We start from the raw sequence: 21,724 nt of genomic DNA on the forward strand, positions 1-21,724 counted from the left end.
TGCTTTTATTTGACTGATTCTTGATTTCTCAAAGAATCATTAGCTTTTACTTGCTCAATTTTAAAATATCCTAAGGCTTAAGTACTTCTCTGTCTGTATCCCATAAATTTTGATACATTTTTTCATTACTGTCATTCTCTTCAATGAAATTATTGATTTTTTCTAGTATTTGTTGTTTGACCCACTTATTCTTTAGGATTGGATTATTTCATTTCCAATTGATTTTTAATCTATGTTTCCATGGCCCTTATTACATGTAATTTTTTATTGCAATTTATGCAATTTAATGCATTTAATATTTCTGCCTTTTCAGTTTAATTGTAAAGTTTTTATGCCCTAATACATGCCAGTTTTTTGTAGGTGCCTTGTACCATTGAGAAAATGGAACATTCCTTTCTATCCCAATTCAATTTTTTTCTCCAAAGGCTTATAATGACTAAAGTTTCTAAAATTCTATTTGCATACTTAATTTTGTTATTCCCTCTTTTAGCTGAATATATTGAGAGTAAGGTTCAAAGAATTTTCTTCTTTCCCCCACTGCAATAGATTTCTCATGCCTCTTTGTCTGATATAATTTAAATCATTCTGTCTCCCCCTTTTCTCTTCTCTTAGCACAATCCTGTTTCACTCCTTAATTGATTTGTTTTATCATCATGTGAAAAACCTCCTATACCCACATCCTTTGCCTAAGTATACTCCTTCAAACAGTTTTAATAGAGATATAGTTTTTAAGAGTTACAAGTGTCATCTTTGCATGTAGGGATATAAACAATTTAATTTTGTTGATTACCATGTGATTTTTTTCTTTATTGTTTACCATCTCTTGGGTCTTGTTTCTGAAGATAATATTTTCTATTCAGCTCTGGTCTTTTTTTCAAGAAAGTTTGAAATTCTCCTTTTTCATTGAATTGAATTCCCCTGAAAAAAAATATGCTTAATTCTGCTGGGTGACAGGTTGTAATCCAAGCTCCTTTGCCTTGCAGAATATCATATTCGAAACCCTCAGATACTTTAATGAGGAAGCTGCTGAATCCTAGGTAATCCTGACTGTGGCTTCTTGATATTTGAATTGTTTCTTTCTGGTGGCTTGCAATATCTTCTCCTTGATCTGATAGTTCTGGAATTTAGTTACAATATTCCTTAAATTTTTCATTTTGGGATCTTTCAGGAGGTGATTGGTGGATTCTTTCAATGACTATTTTACTCTAGTTTTCCTTAAACAAAAATAGTCATTGAAAGAATCCACCAATTTCATTTGATTAATTTAATTTTTTTTAAGTTGCTTTCTTTAGTGGATTTTCTCCCCACTTATTCAGTTCTATTTTTCCTACTTAAAATATTCTATTTTTTCAATTGCATTTGAAGATAATTTTCAATATTTACTTTTATAAGATATTAAGTTCCAATTTTTTCTCCCTTCTTCTCCCTCCTTGCTCCTCTATAAGTAATCTGATATAGGTCAATTATATTAAATATACCGTATTAAATATAGGTATCTTGATTCTGTTGTAGTCTTCTTAGTATGTATTTTGATCTTCCCCATCACCCAAGTACTTTTCTATCATCAGGGATCTTTTTTGTATTTTGCTCATTTTTAAAAGTTGAGCTCTGCTCCTAGGGCACAGGGGAGATTATCCCTAGCTTCTTTTGTAGCAGTATAGGAGGCACTGTTCCAAACTTCTTGCACTGGGGGCCAAGGACCTGCTTGCTGGCTTTCTGCAGTAGAATTTCTAAGTCTGGCAGGTTGCCCAGTATACTAAGTTTGCCTAGTGTAACTGTGTCTGTTATGACCTAGAATCTAGACTGGCAATTTGCCTTCTGAGCTGAGACTGAAGCTTCACAGCTGGTCTGTTGAGCCACTGGCCCTGTGAACCACGGTACTTACCTTTTAGCCAAGTGAAACAGATCTTTTCTGAAGTCCTTCCAAGATATCTTGATCTGTAAAATTATTTCATTCCATCTTTTTGTGGATTTTGTCCCTCTAGAATTCTTTAAGAGGCATGATTTACGGTTTTGTTTTGTTTTTCCTGAAGGAAACTGGGAAGAGCTCAGGCAACTTGTTGGTTTTAAATCTACCACCTATAATCACAGGTCTTATGAATGATGAATGTAAAGCCCTAGCAATTCTATAGAATGGTCAAGTGGCAAGCTCATACTCATATACTTTCTCCTTTCTTCTTTCTCTCCCCTTACCTGCCAAGAAATCTATTTGTGCTACCTTCTTCATAGAACTTCAGTGTAAATCTTAGGAAAGTGACTTTGGTTTATGTACTTAAAAAGCCACTTTAAATTTCATATCAAAATACTCCACATGACTGATATAAAGCCAGTTATTAAAAGTCTCTCTCTACATAGGATTTATTATTGACATATGGACAGCACATTCTAGAACATGGCCTAGAAAAAATGAGACATATCACTCTGACATTTTTTAAAGTACTTAAAATACTAAATATATAATCTCTTTAAAGTAAGTATTCTACTTGAGAGAGAAACTTATTTTCGCTAAGATGTGTTTATAATAAAGCAACTAATTAATTCAGCAATGTGTTGAAGTTAATAAGGAAAGCTAATACATTCTTTCTTCTTGTTGAGTCATTTTAGTCCTAATGGATTCTTTAGGACCTCATTTGGTGTTTCATTGGCAGAGACATTGCAGTAGTTTGCCATTTCCTTTTCCAATTCATTTTACAAATAAAGAACTGAAGCAGAGTGAAATGATTTGTCCAGAGTCACACAACTAGTAAATGTCTGAAGCTGGATTTGAGTTAAAGTCCTTTTAGCTCCAGGCCCACTGCCCTAATGTTCTCTTGGGAACATTAAAAGAGAAATAGTTTCCAGGTTTGATGAGGAGATAGTCCTACTTTTTTCTAATTTGCTCAGACTTCATCTGTTCTTCAGATTTCAATTCTGGTTTAAGAATGACTATTGCTAAGGAGGAGAGTATATAAAGTCTACAAAAATGGTCAAGAACTGTGAGTCTCTGTCGTATGAGGTCTGTTAAATGAACTGGAATTAATGTCTAGTGAAGGAGGCTCTAGGAGAATATGATAATGGGCTTTAAGTATCTGTAGGGATATCATATGGAAAAGATACTTACTATACTTGTTCATTTGGGCCCTGAGGGCAGAACCCCAAAGCAATGAATGGAAATTGTAAAAAGGTAAAACTTAAAGCTGATATTAGGAAAAACTTCTAAATAATTATAACTACTAAAAAATGGAATCAAATGCTTAGAAAGGCTATTGTTCTCATGCTTTAGAGGTCTTCAGACAAAAGCTGAATAATCACTTTACAGCTAAGTTTTAGGAAACTTCTTTTTGTATATGCATTGGACTAGATAGACTAGAAGAAATATAGTTCTCTTCCATCTCTCAAATTCTGATATTGAAATAATTTAAAATGAGCCACTAAAGATAATTTAGTGTAGTTTATGTGTTCTGGTGTGAACATAAACTGGCAGAATGTCATCAGCTCATTAACTAATAGGAATATTTTAGATTTATATGCTTTAGGGCTTTAAGTTTTTTTTTAGTGTTTTCATATATATTATCCCCATTTTTTCCTCACAACATATAAAAAGGCAGATAATATTATCCCCATTTTATAGCTTAGGAAACTGAGACTGAGTTGTTATAGATTGAATACAAGCCATAGAAGCAGTAAGTAATAGAGCCTTTAACTCAAAATTTACTGCTTTTTCGACTTGATCATTATGAATTTTGAATAATGATGTTGCATAACAGGATCTGTGGTAAGATAAAGGCATTGTGTTAGTGTGGTGAATTTTTATTTTTAAAATTGTTTAAGTTTCAATATGACTGCTTTGTCTCTTCATCTGAATTCTAAGATTATTGAGAGCAGATAGCTAATCTCTCTCTCTCTCTCTCTCTCTCTCTTTCTCTCTCTCTCTCTCTCTCTCTCTCTCTCTCTCTCCTTAGTTTATCAGGAGAGTTTACAAACTAGGACTTCAAATCTGGTTTTATTTGTTGAACGTTCTCCTTTTCTATCCTTACAAGTCTACTTTTTTCCATCCTTGGGCTTTACTCAGGATATATTCAAATTCTCTGTCTTAACACTGAAAGGAATATTTTTCAGATAACCACCTTATGGAGAAAAAGGAAGAAATCATGGAAAGTGAAAAACAAAGTGAGCATACTTCCAAACAAGGAAAAGCAGATGTACAGAGCCAAGACCATACTAGTGCTAGTCCTGTGCTTACTGAACCTGCCAAGATTACTACTCTGTAAGGACAATTTACTCATTTTTATTTTTTCTAAATAAAGAGCTCACAAAATATGAATCCTAATATTCTATCTGATTTATCATGACATTTGTTTGTTATTATTGCTAGTGTATGTGTTTGTGTGTATGCATACTTGTGTGTGGATATGTATTTATTGATAAAGTTCCTAATGGTAGTTTTAATTTTTTGTGTATATCAAGTTTCCAGGGCAATAGACAAAGACAAATAATCTACCGGGTTACTTCCCAGCAAGATAGTTCTGTCTTGCAAGTTATAAGTGGACCTGAGACATCTCTACAAGATGAGATACCTGTAGATGCTATGCATGTTTTCATTGATGAACATGGTAAGTCTCCTCAACTGTTGTTAATATACAATTAAGGAAGGTCTCTTAAGAGAAAAGGCATGGTCACATAGAGAAAGTATTGACTAATTTATGGGGTAATAGGCCTCAGTTCTCTTACCAGCTCTGCTATGATTTTTGCAGAGCAACTACTCTATATGTGTAGCTGACATGTAGACCTAGTTTCAAACCCTGGCTTTGCCTCTTGGTGGGTGTGTGATTTTGGATAAAACCTTGTCTCTTTTTATACTGTTTGGCTGGACCAATGATCTGTGCCATTGTTATGCCATGTTCTGCTTTGCTCTAAGAATAATCTTTTTTTTTTTAATATAGCTTTTTGACAAAATATATGCATGGGTAATTTTTCAACATTGACCCTTGCAAAAACTTCTGTTCCAACTTTTGCCCTCCTTCCCTCTATCCCCTCCCCTAGATGGCAGGTAGTCCCATACATGTTTAATATGTTAAAGTATATGTTAAATACAATATATGTATACAAATTTATACAGTTGTCTTGCTACACAAGAAAAATTGGATTTAGAAAGAAGGTAAAAATAACCTGGGAAAAAAAACAAAAATGCAAGCAAATAATAACAGAAAGAGTGTAAATGCTATGTTGAGGTCCACACTCATTTTCCAATGTTCTTTCACTGGGTGTACCTAGTTCTGTTCATTACTGATCAATTGGAACTGATTTGGATCCTCTCATTGTTGAAGAGAGCCACGTCAATCAGAATTGATCCTCATATAGTATTGTTGTTGAAGTGTATAATTATCTCCTTGTTTTGCTCATTTCACTTAGCATCAGTTCATATAAGTCTCTCCAAGCCTCTCTGATTTCATCCTGTTGGTTATTTCTTACAGAACAATATTATTCCGTAATATTCATATACCACAATTTACCCAGCCATTCTCCAATTTTAAGGGCATCCATTCAATTTCCAGTTTCTAGCCACTACAAACAGGGCTGCCACAAACATTTTTGCACATACAGATCCCTTTTCCTTCTTTAATATCTCTTTGGGATATAAGCCCAGTAGTAGCACTGCTGGATCAAAGGGTATGCACAGTTTGATAACTTTTTGGGCATAGTTCCAGATTGCTCTCCAGAATGGTTGGATCTGTTCACAACTCCACCAACAATGCATCAGTGTCCCAGTTTTCCCCCATCCCCACCAATATTAGGCATTATCTTTTCCTGTCATCTTAGCCAATCTGACAGGTGTGTAGTGGTATCTCAGAGTTGTCTTAATTTGAATTTCTCTGATCAATAATGATTCGGAACACCTTTTCACATGGGTAAAAATAGTTTCAATTTCATCATCTGAAAATTGTCTGTTCATATCCTTTTACCATTTGTCAATTGGAGAATGGCTTGATTTCTTATAAATTAGAGTCAATTCTCTATATATTTTGGAAATAAGGCCTTTATCAGAACCTTTAACTGTAAATATGTTTTCCCAGTTTGTTGCTTCTTTTCTAATCTTGTCTGCATCAATTTTGTTGTACAAAAGCTTTTTAAGTTGATATAATCAAAGTTTTCTACTTTGTGATTAGTAATGATCTCTAGTTCCTCTTTGGTCACAAATTCCTTCCTCCTCCACAGGTCTGAGAGATAAATTATCCTATGTTCTTCTAATTTATTTATAATCTCATGCTCTATGCCTAGATCATGAACCCATTTTGATCATATTTTGGTTTACAGTGTTAAGTGTGGATCAATATCTTGTTTCTGTCATACCAATTTCCAATTTTTTTTCCCAGCAGTTTTTGTCAAATAATGCATTCTTATCCCAAAAGTAGGGATCTTTGGGTTGTCAAACATTAGATTGCTAGTTATTGACTATTTTGTCCTTTGAACCTAACCTATTCCACTGATCAACTAATCTATTTCTTAGCCAATACCAAATGATTTTGGTGACTGCTGCTTTATAATATAGTTTTAGATCAAGTACAGCTAGGCCACCTTCATTTGATTTTTTTTCCCATTAGTTTCCTTGAAATTCTTGACCTTTTGTTCTTCCAGATGAATTTTGTTGTTATTTTTTCTAGGTCATTAAAATAGTTTCTTGGGAGTCTGATTGGTATAGCATTAAATAAATAGATTGGTTTAGGTAGTATTGTCATCTTTATTATATTCGCTTGACCTATCCAAGAGAATTTAATATTTTTCCAATTGTTTAGATTTGAGTTTATTTGTGTGGAAATTGTTTTGTAGTTTTGGTCATTTAGTTCCTGACTTTCCCTTGGCAGATAGATTCCCAAATATTTTATACTATACACAGTTATTTTAAATGGAATTTTTCTTTGTATCTCTTGCTGTTGGATTTTCTAATAATAATCTTTGACAAACACTGCTCTAATGGATGCCCCAATGCCTCCAGTTTCTAGATCAGCTGAAATCTTTAGTCTTTATGTTTTTTTTAATCAGATGTTTACTTCCATAAATAATAGGCATTACCATTATTCTTCAATTTAAACTTTCTTTTAACTTTTTAAAGCAAAAGTAGAAACATTGTCCTTGGACCAGCAATAAAATATTCACAATGTTTTCACAGATTCCTGTCTTGTTCCCTCACAGGCAGGTCTAAAGCAATGGAAGTCTTTTTACCTCTTCTGTAGAAAGCCTCAAGTACATAGCATTTTAACCCAAAGAGGAGAGTTTTCCCACATAGCCAATGCCCTCAGATTTCCGTCTTTTTTTGGACTTCTCTCTCTGTGAGAGATTTCAACCTAGTTTAGAGTAAGCATTTCATATTTTTTCAGTTTTAATTTCTGAAGGATAGATTATATATCAGGCAAGGGTTGGCCTTTGAGTCAGAAAGTCTTAATTTCAAATCTTTCTTTAACTTTGTTATCTAGGAAAAGTCATTTATTTACTCTTTCTCAGATCTTTCATCTCTAAAATGTTGGCATAAAATTTGATGGTCTCCAAATTCTATCCTAGATCAACTATATTATCCTGCAATCATATGAACTACAAATAGCTCTGAGATTTGATGTTCTCCAGCTTTCAAACCCTGTCTCTCCTGTTTTTCTATGTAGAATAGTTGGTGAAGGAAGGGTACATGGATAATGTTAAGATTATTTAAGACTAGGAGGCAAATTTACTGCTTCTTTCCATTTTCCTGGTCTTTTCATGAACAGATACAGTAAGCCAAAAGCATGCCATTACAATGCTGTTTTTATCAGAAATATCATTGACTATTTAAGATATGTCATATTCTAGTGCCTGGATAGAATAGATAGCACTAAAATGATCATATATTTAGAGCCATCGATTATCAGATCTGAAAGAGGTTTTAGGGGTTTTTACAAATGATAACACAAGGAAGACAACTGACAAGCTAAAAATCACATACTTCCCTTTGTTTCTCCTCCTCCACCAGCAGTTTACAATTGCATTTATGCTACTTTCTTGAATGGAAACTCAGATTATAGAAAATTTAGGGAAGTAGTTTTGGCTTACATGCTTAAAGAAATGTTCTAAAAAATCATCTCAAAACATTTAATGAGGGCTGATACATCTACATATACATATATATCACCAATTCTTTAGGGTATATTTCTTCATGAGACATCCCTGATAGCCTATAGACATGTACCACTTACCCTATTTCACTTGCATAAATTATTCATAGATCTTTTATTTCCTTTTTTACCTAAATAAAATGCTTTGAGATATTTTATATATAAAAAGTGAACTGAATGTTTGGCTGGGACAAATCAATCCATGATTCTTTCTAAGGAAAATATATAAGTGAAAATAGAGTTTCATTCCTCTATTATCATTGTTAACAAAGAATACAAACCAACCAAATTATGACAGTATCCCATCTCTACTTATTTTTAATGAAATACCTTCAATTAATTTTAAAAGTTATTAAGATTTTATATATACACTGCATTTTTGGTGTTATATATGTAACTTTTTATGGTATTGACATTATATGGAATACATATAGAAAATGAACAGGGTAATTACAGTTTATATATGTTATAATTTTTTATTTATTTACTTATTTTTATTTAATTTACTTAGAATTCTTAATGAGGAAATGATTTTTTAGAAAAGCAAGTATATTTCTTTCAAACCTTTACATTCTATCCTGACATTTATTCCTTCTTTAGGGAGACTTAAGAAATGTATCTCAGTTATCATCTTTAATATTAGAAAATAATTTTAAATGTTTTTCCTATGACTTTGAAACAAAAAAAGTGAATTTTAATAGATTTATATGCAATTTTGTTTTGCATATTTTGATGTTTTTAAGGGGAAATCCGATCCTGTTATTTGAAGTCTGGAAATCAGAAGGAAGGAGAATTACTCCGTCCACCATCAAATTGTGATTGTCTTTCTAATGCTCGGTAAGTGAAGAATTAATCTAAAATTCATTAGACTTTACTTTGCTGGGGGATATGAAACTTATTCTAGCTATGAAAGTGATGTGAGAAGACTGTAGCATAGGATGAACATTTTAATTAGTTTTTAAGTGTTAAGCCTTGTGGCTTTTTTTTTTCCTATAAAGGAAAAATTTAAGATTGAGAAATGAAAAGAGGGTATTTTGGATTTATGATAGTTATAAATCAGCTAGAAATTTTGAGCATCTTCCAAAACTGGAAAATATAAGTAGTGAACCATATAGGTGGAGTGGGATGTTTGTTGCTGGCCATAGCCGATATGTTTGGATTGCCAAAACATGTTACTTTTTTATACCAAAGAATTCTATGTGTATTAGGGGTGGAGGTTATTATTGAGAAATCCCAACATTAAAAAATCAATAACATGGATTTAAAATAGAATTTGCAGGAATAATTCCAGAATCTTACCCCCAAATGAAACTAATACAAATTCTAGAATCTCAGAATTTGGGAGTTGAAAGGGATCTTGATGATCATAGGTGAACCCATAAATGAAAAGAAACCATTCCTACGATGTACTTGACAAATGATAATCCAGTATGTGCTTGAAGATCCCAAAGCTTCTCCCTATCACCTCTCAGGACAACCTAGTTTACTTTTGAATTACTCTATGTGTTAGGAAACTTTTACTGAAATCAAATCTAAATTTACCTTTTTTTTTTTTCCAACTTTCATCTATTCATACTAGGGCACCTATATAATACAAGGACAAGAATACAAGATCTGGAGTCAGAAATACTCATCATTCTTAGTTTAAATCTGGCCTCAAACACTTTCTAGCTGTGTAACACTGGACAAGTCACTTAACCTTATTTGCCTCAGTTTATTCATCTGGAAAAAGAAATAGTAAATCATTCCAGTATTATTGCCAAGAAAACTTCAAATAGAGTCATAAAAAGTTGGACATACTGAAAAACAACCAACAACCATATTATAATGTTTCAATCTAGGACCAAATCAAAAAAATGTAGTTCTTCTTTCACATGATAGTCTTTTAGTTACTTAAAATAGCTCTTATATTCTCCTTGAGCCTTCTCTTCTTCAGGCTAAAATCTTTAGTTCTTTTGATTGGTCCTTATAAAAAAATGGATTCCCAGCTTCTTATCCTTATCTCTTTCTTCTGGATATTATCTAAATGATCAATGCCCTTTTTATGATCCTCATGGCACCCAGAAATGAATCCAATTCTCCTCAAATTTGTTTAAAAAACAGAAGAATTGAAAAAAGAAATAGACCCAATTTTCATGGTATAATTTTCATGGATAATACTAATTGGTGATAAAGAGATAATAGAACTGCTTGATTCATATTTTATTTCTGTTTTGTTTTCTGCCCAGGAAAATAATCTCTGGATTGTTAAGGACAAAACAAAAATGACTAATAGGGAGATAATACCTAAGACAAGTAAGGACATATTAAAAGAGGATATAGATACCCTTGATAAAGTAAAGTCACTAGGTCTAGATGAACTACATTCTTTTTTATTATTATTATAGCTTTTTATTTACAAAACGTATGCATGGGTAATTTTTCAATGTTGACCCTTGCAAAATCTGCTATTCCAACTTCTCCCCCCCTTCCTCCACCCCTTCCCCTAGATGGCAGGTAGTCCAATACATGATAAATATCTTAAAGTATATGTTAAATACAATATGTGTATACATATTTATACAGTTATCTTGCTGCACAAGAAAAATCAGATTTAGAAAAAAAGGCAAAAATAATTTGAGAAAGAAAACAAAAATGCAAGCAGACAACAGAAGGAGTGGAAATGCTATGTTGTGGTCCACACTCACTTCCCATAGTTCTTTCAAAGGGTGTAGCTGGTTCTCTTCATTATTGAACAATTGGAACTGATTTGGATCATTTCATTGTTGAAGAGATCCACCTCTTAAATGAACTATATTCTAGAGAACTGGGGGAAAATGGATAAATGTAGCTAAATCACTAGCAGTGATTTTTGAAAAAAAAAATCACAAAGAAAGGGAGAGAGTTTGCAAAACTTGAAAAGAAGAAAGATCTTTCTGAGTTTCTATCACAGAAGGCTTCACCAGCCTAGTGAGGAGCTTTTTTAAACTATGGTTTGTTCAATGACAACAGACATTCAGTCCATGATTGGTTCCATGCTCAAAACATTTGCAGTTTGATTGATAGAAGTTAATGGAGCTTTTGTTTTGTTGGTATAGTCTTAAAGGATAGAAACCTACATCCATACACTGATGAGGAATTGGAGGAAGCTTTTAGTGAAGATTTCCCATGGCAACATTGTTGTAAATAGTGATTAAGTTATTTAGTAGTAAGTACTGACTCAGGAAGCTAAGTGTCATTGATGGCATTGTTTCTGAGAGAAAAGGCATGAAAAGATCATAACAGCTAACTTAGAAATGTGCCTTGAGCATAGCTTGTTCATAAAATGGAAATGGTTTGTGTTTGAGTATTTGTAAATGACTAATTTGTTATGGTTTTCAGAATGTGGATTATCCAAAATTACAAAATGATAAACTATGCATATTTATGTCTATTTTATGAGATGATTCGATCCAGTGAGCATTTATTAAACATCTATTATGTAGTCCTTAGGATCATCGGAATATAAATTTAGAACTGGAAGAGACGCAGGGGCTAGTTCTTCCAAACCACAACACTCATCTCACAGGTGAAGAAATTGTTACCCTTTTCCCTATGTGTCAGAGAAACAAAAATAAAAGACAATATAGTTCCTGTCTTTATGAAATTTAAAATTTGGCAGGGTAATTAAATGTACAAATAAATATAATATAAATCTAAGTTCAGAACATGCATAAAGAAACATCAAACAGAGGCATGAGCTGTGAGGAGGCTTAGCTCTCCCATAGCTTGGGGAGTTGAGAAAGAACTCAAAGATGAGTTGATATCTAAAGCAAGATTTTGAAGGAATGGAAATCTTTTTATAAGCAAAGATATAATGTGAGTCTTTTCTAGAGAGAGATAAATATATGGAAGTGAGAAAACCAGGGCAGGATAGGGGAATTACTGTGAGTTCAGTCCAGCTGAAGAATGATAGCTTTGAAAAGGTCATACCATTCAAAACCATCATTTGAATGTAAGATTCTTTATTATATATATACACATATGTATATGTATATATATATATACACACACACACATATATGTATATGCATATATATGTACATATATACAGTATATATAACATTATATATAATATATATAATATAAAATGAATATAATGTTATATATGTATATAACATTTATATATAATTTTCTGTTGTTCATGATCCCTTTTGGGATTTTCTTGGTAAAGATACTGGAATGGTTTGCCATTTTCTTCTCCAATTTATTTTATATATGAAGAAACTGAGGTAAACAGGGTCTAGTGAGATGCCCAGGATCACACAGTTAAGAAGTATCTGACATCAGATTGAACTCAGGAAGATGAGTCTTTCTGGCTCAGTCCCAGCAGTCTATCCACTGTGCCAACTAGCTGCCCCTTTAAATCAACTTGATATGGAGGTAACCCTGGCTTCTTAAAGCCTATGGCACTAGACAGTTGCTGTGATGGTTCTATTAAGCTGAAAAAGTTTCAAATCCATGCCTTGTGATTGTTATTCAAGGATCAACCTAAGTTTAGAGAGGAATTCATCTCTATAAGCTTTCTAAGTAATTGGTAGGTAGATGTATGTGTATATGCCACAAGTAAAAGTATATTTTACAAACTATCTTGCTAAGGCATAGTTGTGTTATGGTCTCCATCAGGAGAAATAATCCCAATCAAATGAATAATGGAAAGCTAAAACATGGAAATTTTTTTCTCAATGTAACTTTTTTTCTGCTAGTGGGGAGAAAAGATAGGGTTGAAGGAATACATTTCATTTTCCCTAAAGTTTCATTTAACCACTGAGTTCCAGAATCATAGGAAAGTGGTTAAATTGTATTTGCCATATTTTAATAATACCAATCATCATTTTCCTCATATGTTATAGTGCAAAGATGACACAGGATTTTAATCATAGAACCTGCATCTAAATCTAAATTCTGCTCCTTGTCACCTGGGTGATCTTGCACAAATCCAGTATTTGACACAGTACCTGTCAAATAGTAGGAGATTAATAAATGTTTGCTATCTTGAACTGAGTAAATGGTGGAGTGAGATCTATGTCACTTGAAGACACCAGGCACTAGAAACCTGGGATCACATATAGTCTCCTCTAGCAACTGTCTCATCACGGGTAAGATTATGGAATGGGGGAATATAGACCACTAGTAAAAGGTTCATGCAATTCCTCTTATACAATCTCATGTTTGAGGGATAGGAGAAAGATTAGGTTAGCAAAAAGGGAGTTTCTAAAAAATTAACTAGAATAAGAGAAATGTCATTATCATTATGCCCCTTCTGAGAATTTACTGGAGAGTTTAACTAGAATTAGAGGCAGATTAAGTCTTAAGCATACCAGAGTTCTATCAAAGAACACAATTCTAGGAGGGGAGGCCACAGTTTCTTCCAGCTCTTCAGGAAGCATGTGACATGAAGCCAAAGGCAAGGCTGCCACAATTCTGATACCTAGATAGATAATAGCTTTCCACTGAGGGTTTAATCAGTTTACAGAATAACAAAATACTTTGCATTTATGTGAGTGATATGCTATAAGATAAAAAGCATATACACATTTGTGTGCAAGAAGAGGCCAAAGTGATATAATTCAAAAAATAAATAAATGTGTGATCCAGTGATCATAAAAGTCAAGTGGATTGTTCATGGAGTAAGAGACTTTTACAATTATCTTAGAGGAGGACTTCTTAAGCTTTGTATGTGTGTGTGTGCGCGCACGCGCGCTATGAACCCCTTCAGCAGGCTGATAAGTTTATGAGTAATGTTTTTAAATGAACAAAATTAGATACCCCAAAGGAGATCAATGTGTGTGTGTGTGTGTGTGTGTGTGTGTGTGTGTGTGTGTAGATGGAGACAGAGAGAGATGGGGTTGACAGAGAGAGAGAGAGGTAGACAGAGAGAAAGAGAGAGGCAGAGAGAGACAGAGACAGAGAGAGAAAGAAAGAGACTAAGAGACCAAGAGGGAGACAGAGAAAGAGGAGAAAGGTGAGAGTCAGAGAGAGAAAGGCCAGAGAGAAGAACAAGAGACACATTTTATTGTGTCACAATAAATTTTATTTTATTGACACATTTGCTGCCACTCTTACTGCAATGGTTGGACAGTGTGACCTAAGAATCTTTCTTTACCACTATTTCCCCCTTTATCTTTCTTTCTATTGTCATTCTTCCCTTTAGTCTCCTACAATTTCCCTTTGCATTTCCTCTCTTTGTTGATGTACTATTAACACTTATCAATGTAATCTAATTTATCTCGGATTTAGGATATTTCTTTTGTTCCCCAACATAATCATGCTTACTGGGGCTCCACTTTGCCTAAAAGTCAAGTGTTTTGCATTTCATTCCTTTTCCCTAGTTTTCCAGAATCCTGAAGGGGATTTTGTGGGGTTTGGGGGGTCCTCTCATCTCCATGGGTTTAATTGTTGCTTTACGTGTCTTGTTAATTTTAGGGATTCAAGTAGCCCAGCTCTATTTAACCACTGAACAGTCTGATGGCTTTTACAAAGAAGCAATTATTTCAAAGTTGTAGCCAGAACAAATATATAAATATTCCTCTACACACACACACACACACACACACACACACACACACACACACCCCTGGGTATGATCCCTTTTATACATCTCAGTTTTTGAGAATAGGGGGGGATTAGATTTACAATTTAGCTCAGTTACTATGTAACATTAATACCCCAAGTTCCAAATCCAAAATTCCACTTAGGCTTATGTCCTGGAACCCTGGATTCTCAGGATTTTCTTGCTGGGCTGGTTGTAATATCCAGCCTAGAATTTGGGTTCTAAGTTCCCCATGGCATGGGATCACATTACATTTGTAATTAGATTAATGAGGGAATTTGTGAAGTCAGAATGGAAGTAATGTCTTTGATTGTATTTAATGATAAGGGTTTACAGCTTGAAGAAATATGGTATGGCATTGCTAAAATGATCTTCTTGCCATGAAGCTCTCTGTAAAGCAGTGCAATTTTAGTAGATTTTAGGCACTAGAACTCCCAGACCATGACTTCAAATTCTAGTTGTTTGATCCACCTTCTTCCTCCCATCAGGATCTGTATTGATTAAAATAGAATAACAATCATAGTTATACAATAATATTAATAATGGGCAGTTAGTATTTTTTAAAAATTTTGAACTCCAAATTCTCTTCCTCCCTTTCCTCCCCTCATTGAGACATCCCACACTGCCATATTGAGAAAGCAAGCAATTTTATACGGATTATACATGTGAAATCACACAAAACATATTTCTATGATAGTCATGTTGTAAAAGAAAAAATAAAGAAAACATATGTTTCAATCTATATTCAGACTCCATCAGTTCTTTCTCTGAAGGTGGATAGTGTTTTTCATCTTAAGCCCTTAGATTTGTCCTGGATCATTATATTGCTGAAATTATCACAATTATTCACAATTGATCAATATTGTTGCCTCTGTATATGATGTTCTCCAGACTCTGCTCATTTCACTTTGCATCAGTTCAAGTAAATATTTCCAGGTTTTTACTGAAAGGATCCTGCTCATCTATATAGCATTTGTAAATCTGCACAGTGCTTAATATGCCTTCTCATTTGAGTTACCCCCAAATCCTATGAAATAGATACCACTATTCTGATTTTGCATATGAGCAAACTGAGGTTCAGAAAGGTTAAATGACTAGCTCAGAGTCACCTAACTGACAAGTGTGAGAGGCAAGATTTTAACTCAGATCTTCCTGATTCCCAAGTCCAGCACTCTTTTCACTACAATATTTTACTCTATAGATTATTATCTATATAGATAAATTAAACTAACAAAATTAACAAATGAAATATAGAATATTAGAACATAGAAAGTCAGAGAAAGGAGGGACCTTAGACTATGTTAGAGTTAGGAAAGACTTTAGAACATAAAATATGAGCACTGGAAGAAACTGTAGAACCTAGTAAGCTAGACGTTAGAATGTTTGGAGTCAAAAAGTATTTAGAATCCAAAATATCAGAACACCAGAATATTTAAACATTAGACAATAAGACTGAGAATAACCTTGAAGAACACTTTGTAACAGCTCTATTATTATTTAACATTTTCTGAGCACATATAATTAATTAGATTATACTCCACTATTTGTGTGCCAAGTATTGGAAGTTCAGTTACTATTTGGCCTTCTAATTTTTCTCCTGGATAATTTGAGAGGGTGTGGTCTCAGCTTTTCTAGGAAATAGTAGCACCTACAAAACTTTTCCTCATACTTCAAAAATTCTTTTTTTGTCAGAGGTAATATATCCTTGTTCTCAAAGGTATAAGCTGTTTCTTTGGGAGCACATATGTTCCCTATATGATTTACTTCTAGAGATTAACAGTCTAAGTTTATGAAATTATCCTTCAAACATTTGTAAAAGAAGATTTGGAGGACATAATAGAATGTTCTATAAATTCAGTGATTTGTTTGAGTAAACAAATACACATGATATGCTTCTTGTCTCCTATGGTAACATAAATCACAGGAGCAGAATCATAGTCATTAAAATGGCAGAAATCTGCTTATATAGATAGACTCCTCCCCAGACACTGCTGGAGAAGCACTTAAAGCAGTGCCATCTGTTCTGTTCATGCTCAGGAGAAAACATTTCAATTCCATGCAAAACCATATCCTCTTCAAAAATTCATCTGCCTTGTGACTGTTGGTTTCTGAATACTTTAATAGTCTTGAGCTCCTCCCTAGCTTCCTTGAATTGGAAAGTCACAGATTTTGGGGAAGCTAATTTCTTTAGATTTGAAATAAGCCTTGAATTTTGCATAAGCTGATAATGATGATATAATGATCTCTACATTCTTAAACAGGTGATAGAGGAAAAAACCCATGAAATCTGTTTTAAGACATAGAAACTGCTGAAATTAATATTACTAAATGCACGGGTTGACCAAGGTCCACTGTGTACCATTTTGTTGGCTTGTCATACTCCTTTCCTCTTTCCTCAGAATTGGGGGATTGTTTTAAAGCAGAAATCAGCTATTGCTTGTGGAGTAGACAATAAAAGAATGATATATAATTGTCACTATACTCAATCTATTTGTTGCCTCCTCCTGTAACTAAACTATAAAGAAAGAATAAACAATGACACAGAAGAGTTTGAAATTTATCTTGTAGAAAGGAAGAAGCCATTGGAAAATTTTAAGTAGAGAACTGAAATGAAAACTTTTTTGTTGCAAACACATCAATTGGCTTATGATTAACTTGATAATTTTTTAAGGATGGACTTGAGGTGCCAAGTTATCTTTATATCATGCGCCCTCTTTTATCAGTGAGGAAACAAAGACACCAGAGTATTAAATGGCTTTTTAAAACCATTCATCAGAAAACTAGCATCAAATCATGGATTTGTCTCATCTTCTAGTTAACTGTTCTCTAAAGCAGTGGTTCCTAAACTTCTGTTCTCTGTATCCCTTTATACTTTTAAAAATTAGTGAGAATCTGTCCTAAGAGTTTTTGCTTATGTGAATATTATAGATATTTACCATATTAGAAATAAAAGCTGATTTTGAATTTGTAGACTGTGTGAAAGGATTTCAGAGATCCCACCCCCGAATTCTCTGGACCACACTTTGAGAACTAATGCTATTAAAAAATTGGTTCCCTATTTCAGAGTCAGAGGCACTTTGTGAACTTAGATTTAATCTGTGTGTCAGCCATGGCAATTGGGTCTGTTAGAGCAAAGTTATAAGGTGAGCCTTAAAAATACTTTCAAAATACAAATAAAAATCACAAATGTTCTAGCCAAATAGTCATAGTCAAACCAGAACATCCTTATTTATCTGCATTACTTTATTTTTTAGATTTAAATAGCTATTGAGTATCTGCACTGTGATCATGCATTATAGCCTCGTCAGTATCATTTGGCTAAATAATTTAATGTGGTTCCTACATTTTAGTCCCATCAGATTCTTAGCTCCCCCTACCATTGTCAAGAAATATATTGACTTTGAATTTGTGGGGAAATTCTAGCTGAGACCATGTATAAGCAATTCAACACAAGAAGTTATCACAAAAGCAGTTTCTCCTCTGCAAGGTGAATTAAATGACTGAGAAAACCTCCAGATTTGCCATTAAGCTGTTCATTCTTAATATAACTGAACAGGCTAGTCAAGTCATCTTTCCCAATTGTTAAAACCTTATTGCCAAATGACAGTTTTATGACCATGTCCTGAATTTGAATACAGAGGATTAAGTACAATGTAACTGCTATTGGCTCTTTGCAGATTCATGAAGGAAACCAAAAGAGCAAACAAACTTCCCTCACTGTCCCCACTGTCACTGTAGGGGGAGGGGGGAGAATATATATATATATATATATATATATATGAAATTTTGTTGATTATCAAAGAAATATAGACAACATTTTCTATCTCTGCAACAGCTGTCTTTAATGCCAGACACAATCTAGTAATGCTATCTAATGCAGTTCTCCTTTCTTCCAGTGATGAATGTGAAGAAAACTGAATATGGCTTGGATTATAGCATTCAAAACTTTGAGTTACTGCTTCTGAAAGCTTTCACATAATATATATGCTCTAGTATTTGGATGCACAGTCCATTTTGACTTTTCATATAGCCAAGATGTTTCCAAAGTTTGATAGATGGGGAAGTTTCAGAGATTTTGCTTTGTTTTATAGATTATTATCAACTGATTGAGAAGGAAAAGACTTCTCTTTGTGAATTGTATTAATCCTACAGACAGAAGAGTAAAATGTAAAGGGCTCAGTGATTCATTTAGCAAATCTTTGAATGCTTCTTAGTTCAAGAAACTCCATTTAAGTAATATAATAAAGAAAAACAATAATGGCTATCATTTATATAAGTGCTGTTAGGTTCGCATATGTGTATATATAATCTCATATGAAGAAAAATTTTGTGAGATAGGTATTATCACCATTTTATAGATACAAAAACTGAAGTACAAAGCTATTATCAGACTTTGCTGGAGTCACATAGCAACTAAGTATTTGAGGCAGGAATTAGTCTCACTAGGTATTTCTGCTTCTAAGACCACCTAGTCTTTCCTCATTCCATTCCAACATCTATTCATCTATCAAATTGGTTTTTTAAAGGTTTAGGTCAGACCATGTCACTCTTCTATTCAATAAACTCAAGTGGCTCCCTGTAATTTTGCAGGATTACATATAAATATTTTATTTGGCTATTATATCCTCTCATAAACTGACCCCTTCTTAATTTTAGGCTTCTCATATTTTCCTCCCTTTCACATATTTTGATCCACTAAAACTGGTCTCCCTGCTGATACTCACACACTACACTCCAATTTCCAAGTCTGGTCATTTTCATTGACTGGTCCCCTGCCTGGAACTCTCTTTTCTCGTTTCTGATTCTTTGCTAATCTGGATTTCTTTAAGTCTCAGCTAACCTGCAAGAAACTTTTCCCTCCCATTCTTCCTTAATGTCTTCCTTTTGATAGTACCTCTCTCTCTCCCCTCATGTATGTATGTGTATGTATATGTAAACATATATACACGCACATATGTGTATATACACATATATGCACCTGGATATATACATGTATGTTGTGATGTACACAAATTGCATTGTGTACATGTATGTGTGTATATATCCATATTCACATATTTTCTTGGCATAAATGCATGTTGTCCCCTCATTTGAGAATGGGGACCATTTTTTGTCTTTCTTTGTACCCCCAGTGCTATGAACAATGCTTAGTGTAAAGTATACACTTAATAAATATTAGTTCATTGCTGACACAGTATTCACCAATACATATTTCCATCATATATATATATATATATATATATATATGTATGTTTGTATAAATATAATATTTATTTTTATATGTGTGTGGTCATGTTTCAGCAAAAAAGTCAGTTTCACTTGTGTTGTAATACAGCAAGATAACATTTGTAAAGAGATTAGCATCGTAAGCCCTTTAGCAATTATTATGAGAAGCTAGCTATGGCTTCTATCCAATTGCATTGAATAAAGTCCTAGACTTAGGGATAGAAATATCTGAGTTAAAATCCAGCCTTAGATATCTACTAGCTGTGTGATGCTTGGCAAATCATTTAATCTCTATTTGCCTCAATTTACTTAATTGTAAAATGAAGATAATTTAAAAACATCTATCTCCCAAGCTCATCTTGAGATTTGAATGAGATATTTGTAATGTGTTTAGCACAATAGTTAGTAGGTGCTATATAAATGCTTATTTCCTTCTCTCTCCTTGCCCTAATAATATATTGGTACATCTAGCAAAATGAATGCATTGAACTTGAAATAAAACATCGAGACATATGTATTTAACTTCATGTGGTAGGCTTTCTCTCCAAAAGAAAAGGGTAGATTCTTTTTATTTTTTTAAATTAATATTTTAGTAAAGCATTTTGTCTTTACCTTACAGCCATTTTTGGAAATTATTCTCTCATTTTCTAAACTCTTCCCATCAAGCTACACCTTGTAACAAAAAACACAAGCAAAACTAACCAATAAAGCAACTCTATTGCAAAGCACATGTAATATTTTCTGTTCATAGTTCCATACCTTTCTTATCAATCAACAAATGCCTGCTACATGTACATGGTAGGTATTGTGTTAAATGCTAGGGACACAAAGACAAAATGAAATAGTCCATGCCTGTAATGGACTGAAGCTCGAGTTGATGCCCTGAAGTCCCAAGCACGTGAGGCTAAATAGTAATTGGAGCATACTCTTTTAATATAAGCTTTGAGAAAAAATGGCCCCCACCCACTCTTTGTGCAAGCTTCGATGTATTATATAGGAAATGACATAGAGATGATTTGGGAGAGAGAGGGGCAGAGAGAGAGGCAGAAAGACTGCTGGCCAGGTTCCTGTTGTGGCTGCTCACATTCCTATCGCCACCCCACTTCATTTCCACAAAGAATAAAGATCAAGGATTTTCCCTTAACCTGAATTCCTAACTCCAGCTGATTTTAAAATATGCAGTCATCACACATGCCTTTAAGAAATTTATACTCCATGAAAGCAGACATTGCATATATAAACATAGACAAAATAAAAACAACAACAACAAAACTAGGCAATTTTTTGGGGGGGAGGGCGGGAAGGCACTGGTGGCTCAGAGTCTGGAAATAGTGTTATTATATGCTCTTTGTGAGTAGAGTATTTCTTTCATTGTATTAATATCCCTTATATCTATCCCAGTGCCAATCGCATAGAAGGTACTTATTATATGTCTGTTAATTAATTGATTGACTAATTTAAGAGGTGATATTTGAGATAAATTTAAAAGGAAACAAGAGGCAAAAATAAGGAGGGGGTGTTATTTAGGCATGTGGGATTTATTGTACTAAAGCACCATGCGAGGAATAACTAAAAAACAAAACAAAACAAAACAAAACCAAAAAAAAAATTGTATTGCTGAACTTAGAGTGGGTAAATAGAATTAAATCTAATAGGATAGAAAGGTAATTTGGAGTAAAGCTGAAAGGACTTTAATGACAGAGAAGTTTATTTTTTTATCCTAAAATTAATGGGGAGTCATTAAGTTTTATTGATCAGGAAAATGCATGGCCAAACCTCCAAGGACACAAGGAAGGTATATTGAAAG

General features: G+C 33.6%; 1 protein-coding gene across 2 annotated transcripts in view; it reads left to right on the forward strand.

The window, feature by feature from the left end:
- Positions 1-21,724, forward strand: part of PCNX2 (pecanex 2) — a 380,127-nt gene that overhangs the window by 42,939 nt on the left and 315,464 nt on the right. For both annotated transcript variants that reach the window (XM_051993594.1, XM_051993595.1), the window contains exons 6-8: positions 4,099-4,246; positions 4,447-4,592; positions 8,864-8,957. In XM_051993594.1, coding sequence (XP_051849554.1) covers positions 4,099-4,246; positions 4,447-4,592; positions 8,864-8,957 — 388 coding nt within the window. The remainder of the gene's footprint in view (positions 1-4,098; positions 4,247-4,446; positions 4,593-8,863; positions 8,958-21,724) is intronic.

The sequence above is a fragment of the Antechinus flavipes genome, chromosome 4, assembly GCF_016432865.1.
Source record: "Antechinus flavipes isolate AdamAnt ecotype Samford, QLD, Australia chromosome 4, AdamAnt_v2, whole genome shotgun sequence".
NCBI classification, from domain to species: Eukaryota; Metazoa; Chordata; class Mammalia; order Dasyuromorphia; family Dasyuridae; genus Antechinus; species Antechinus flavipes.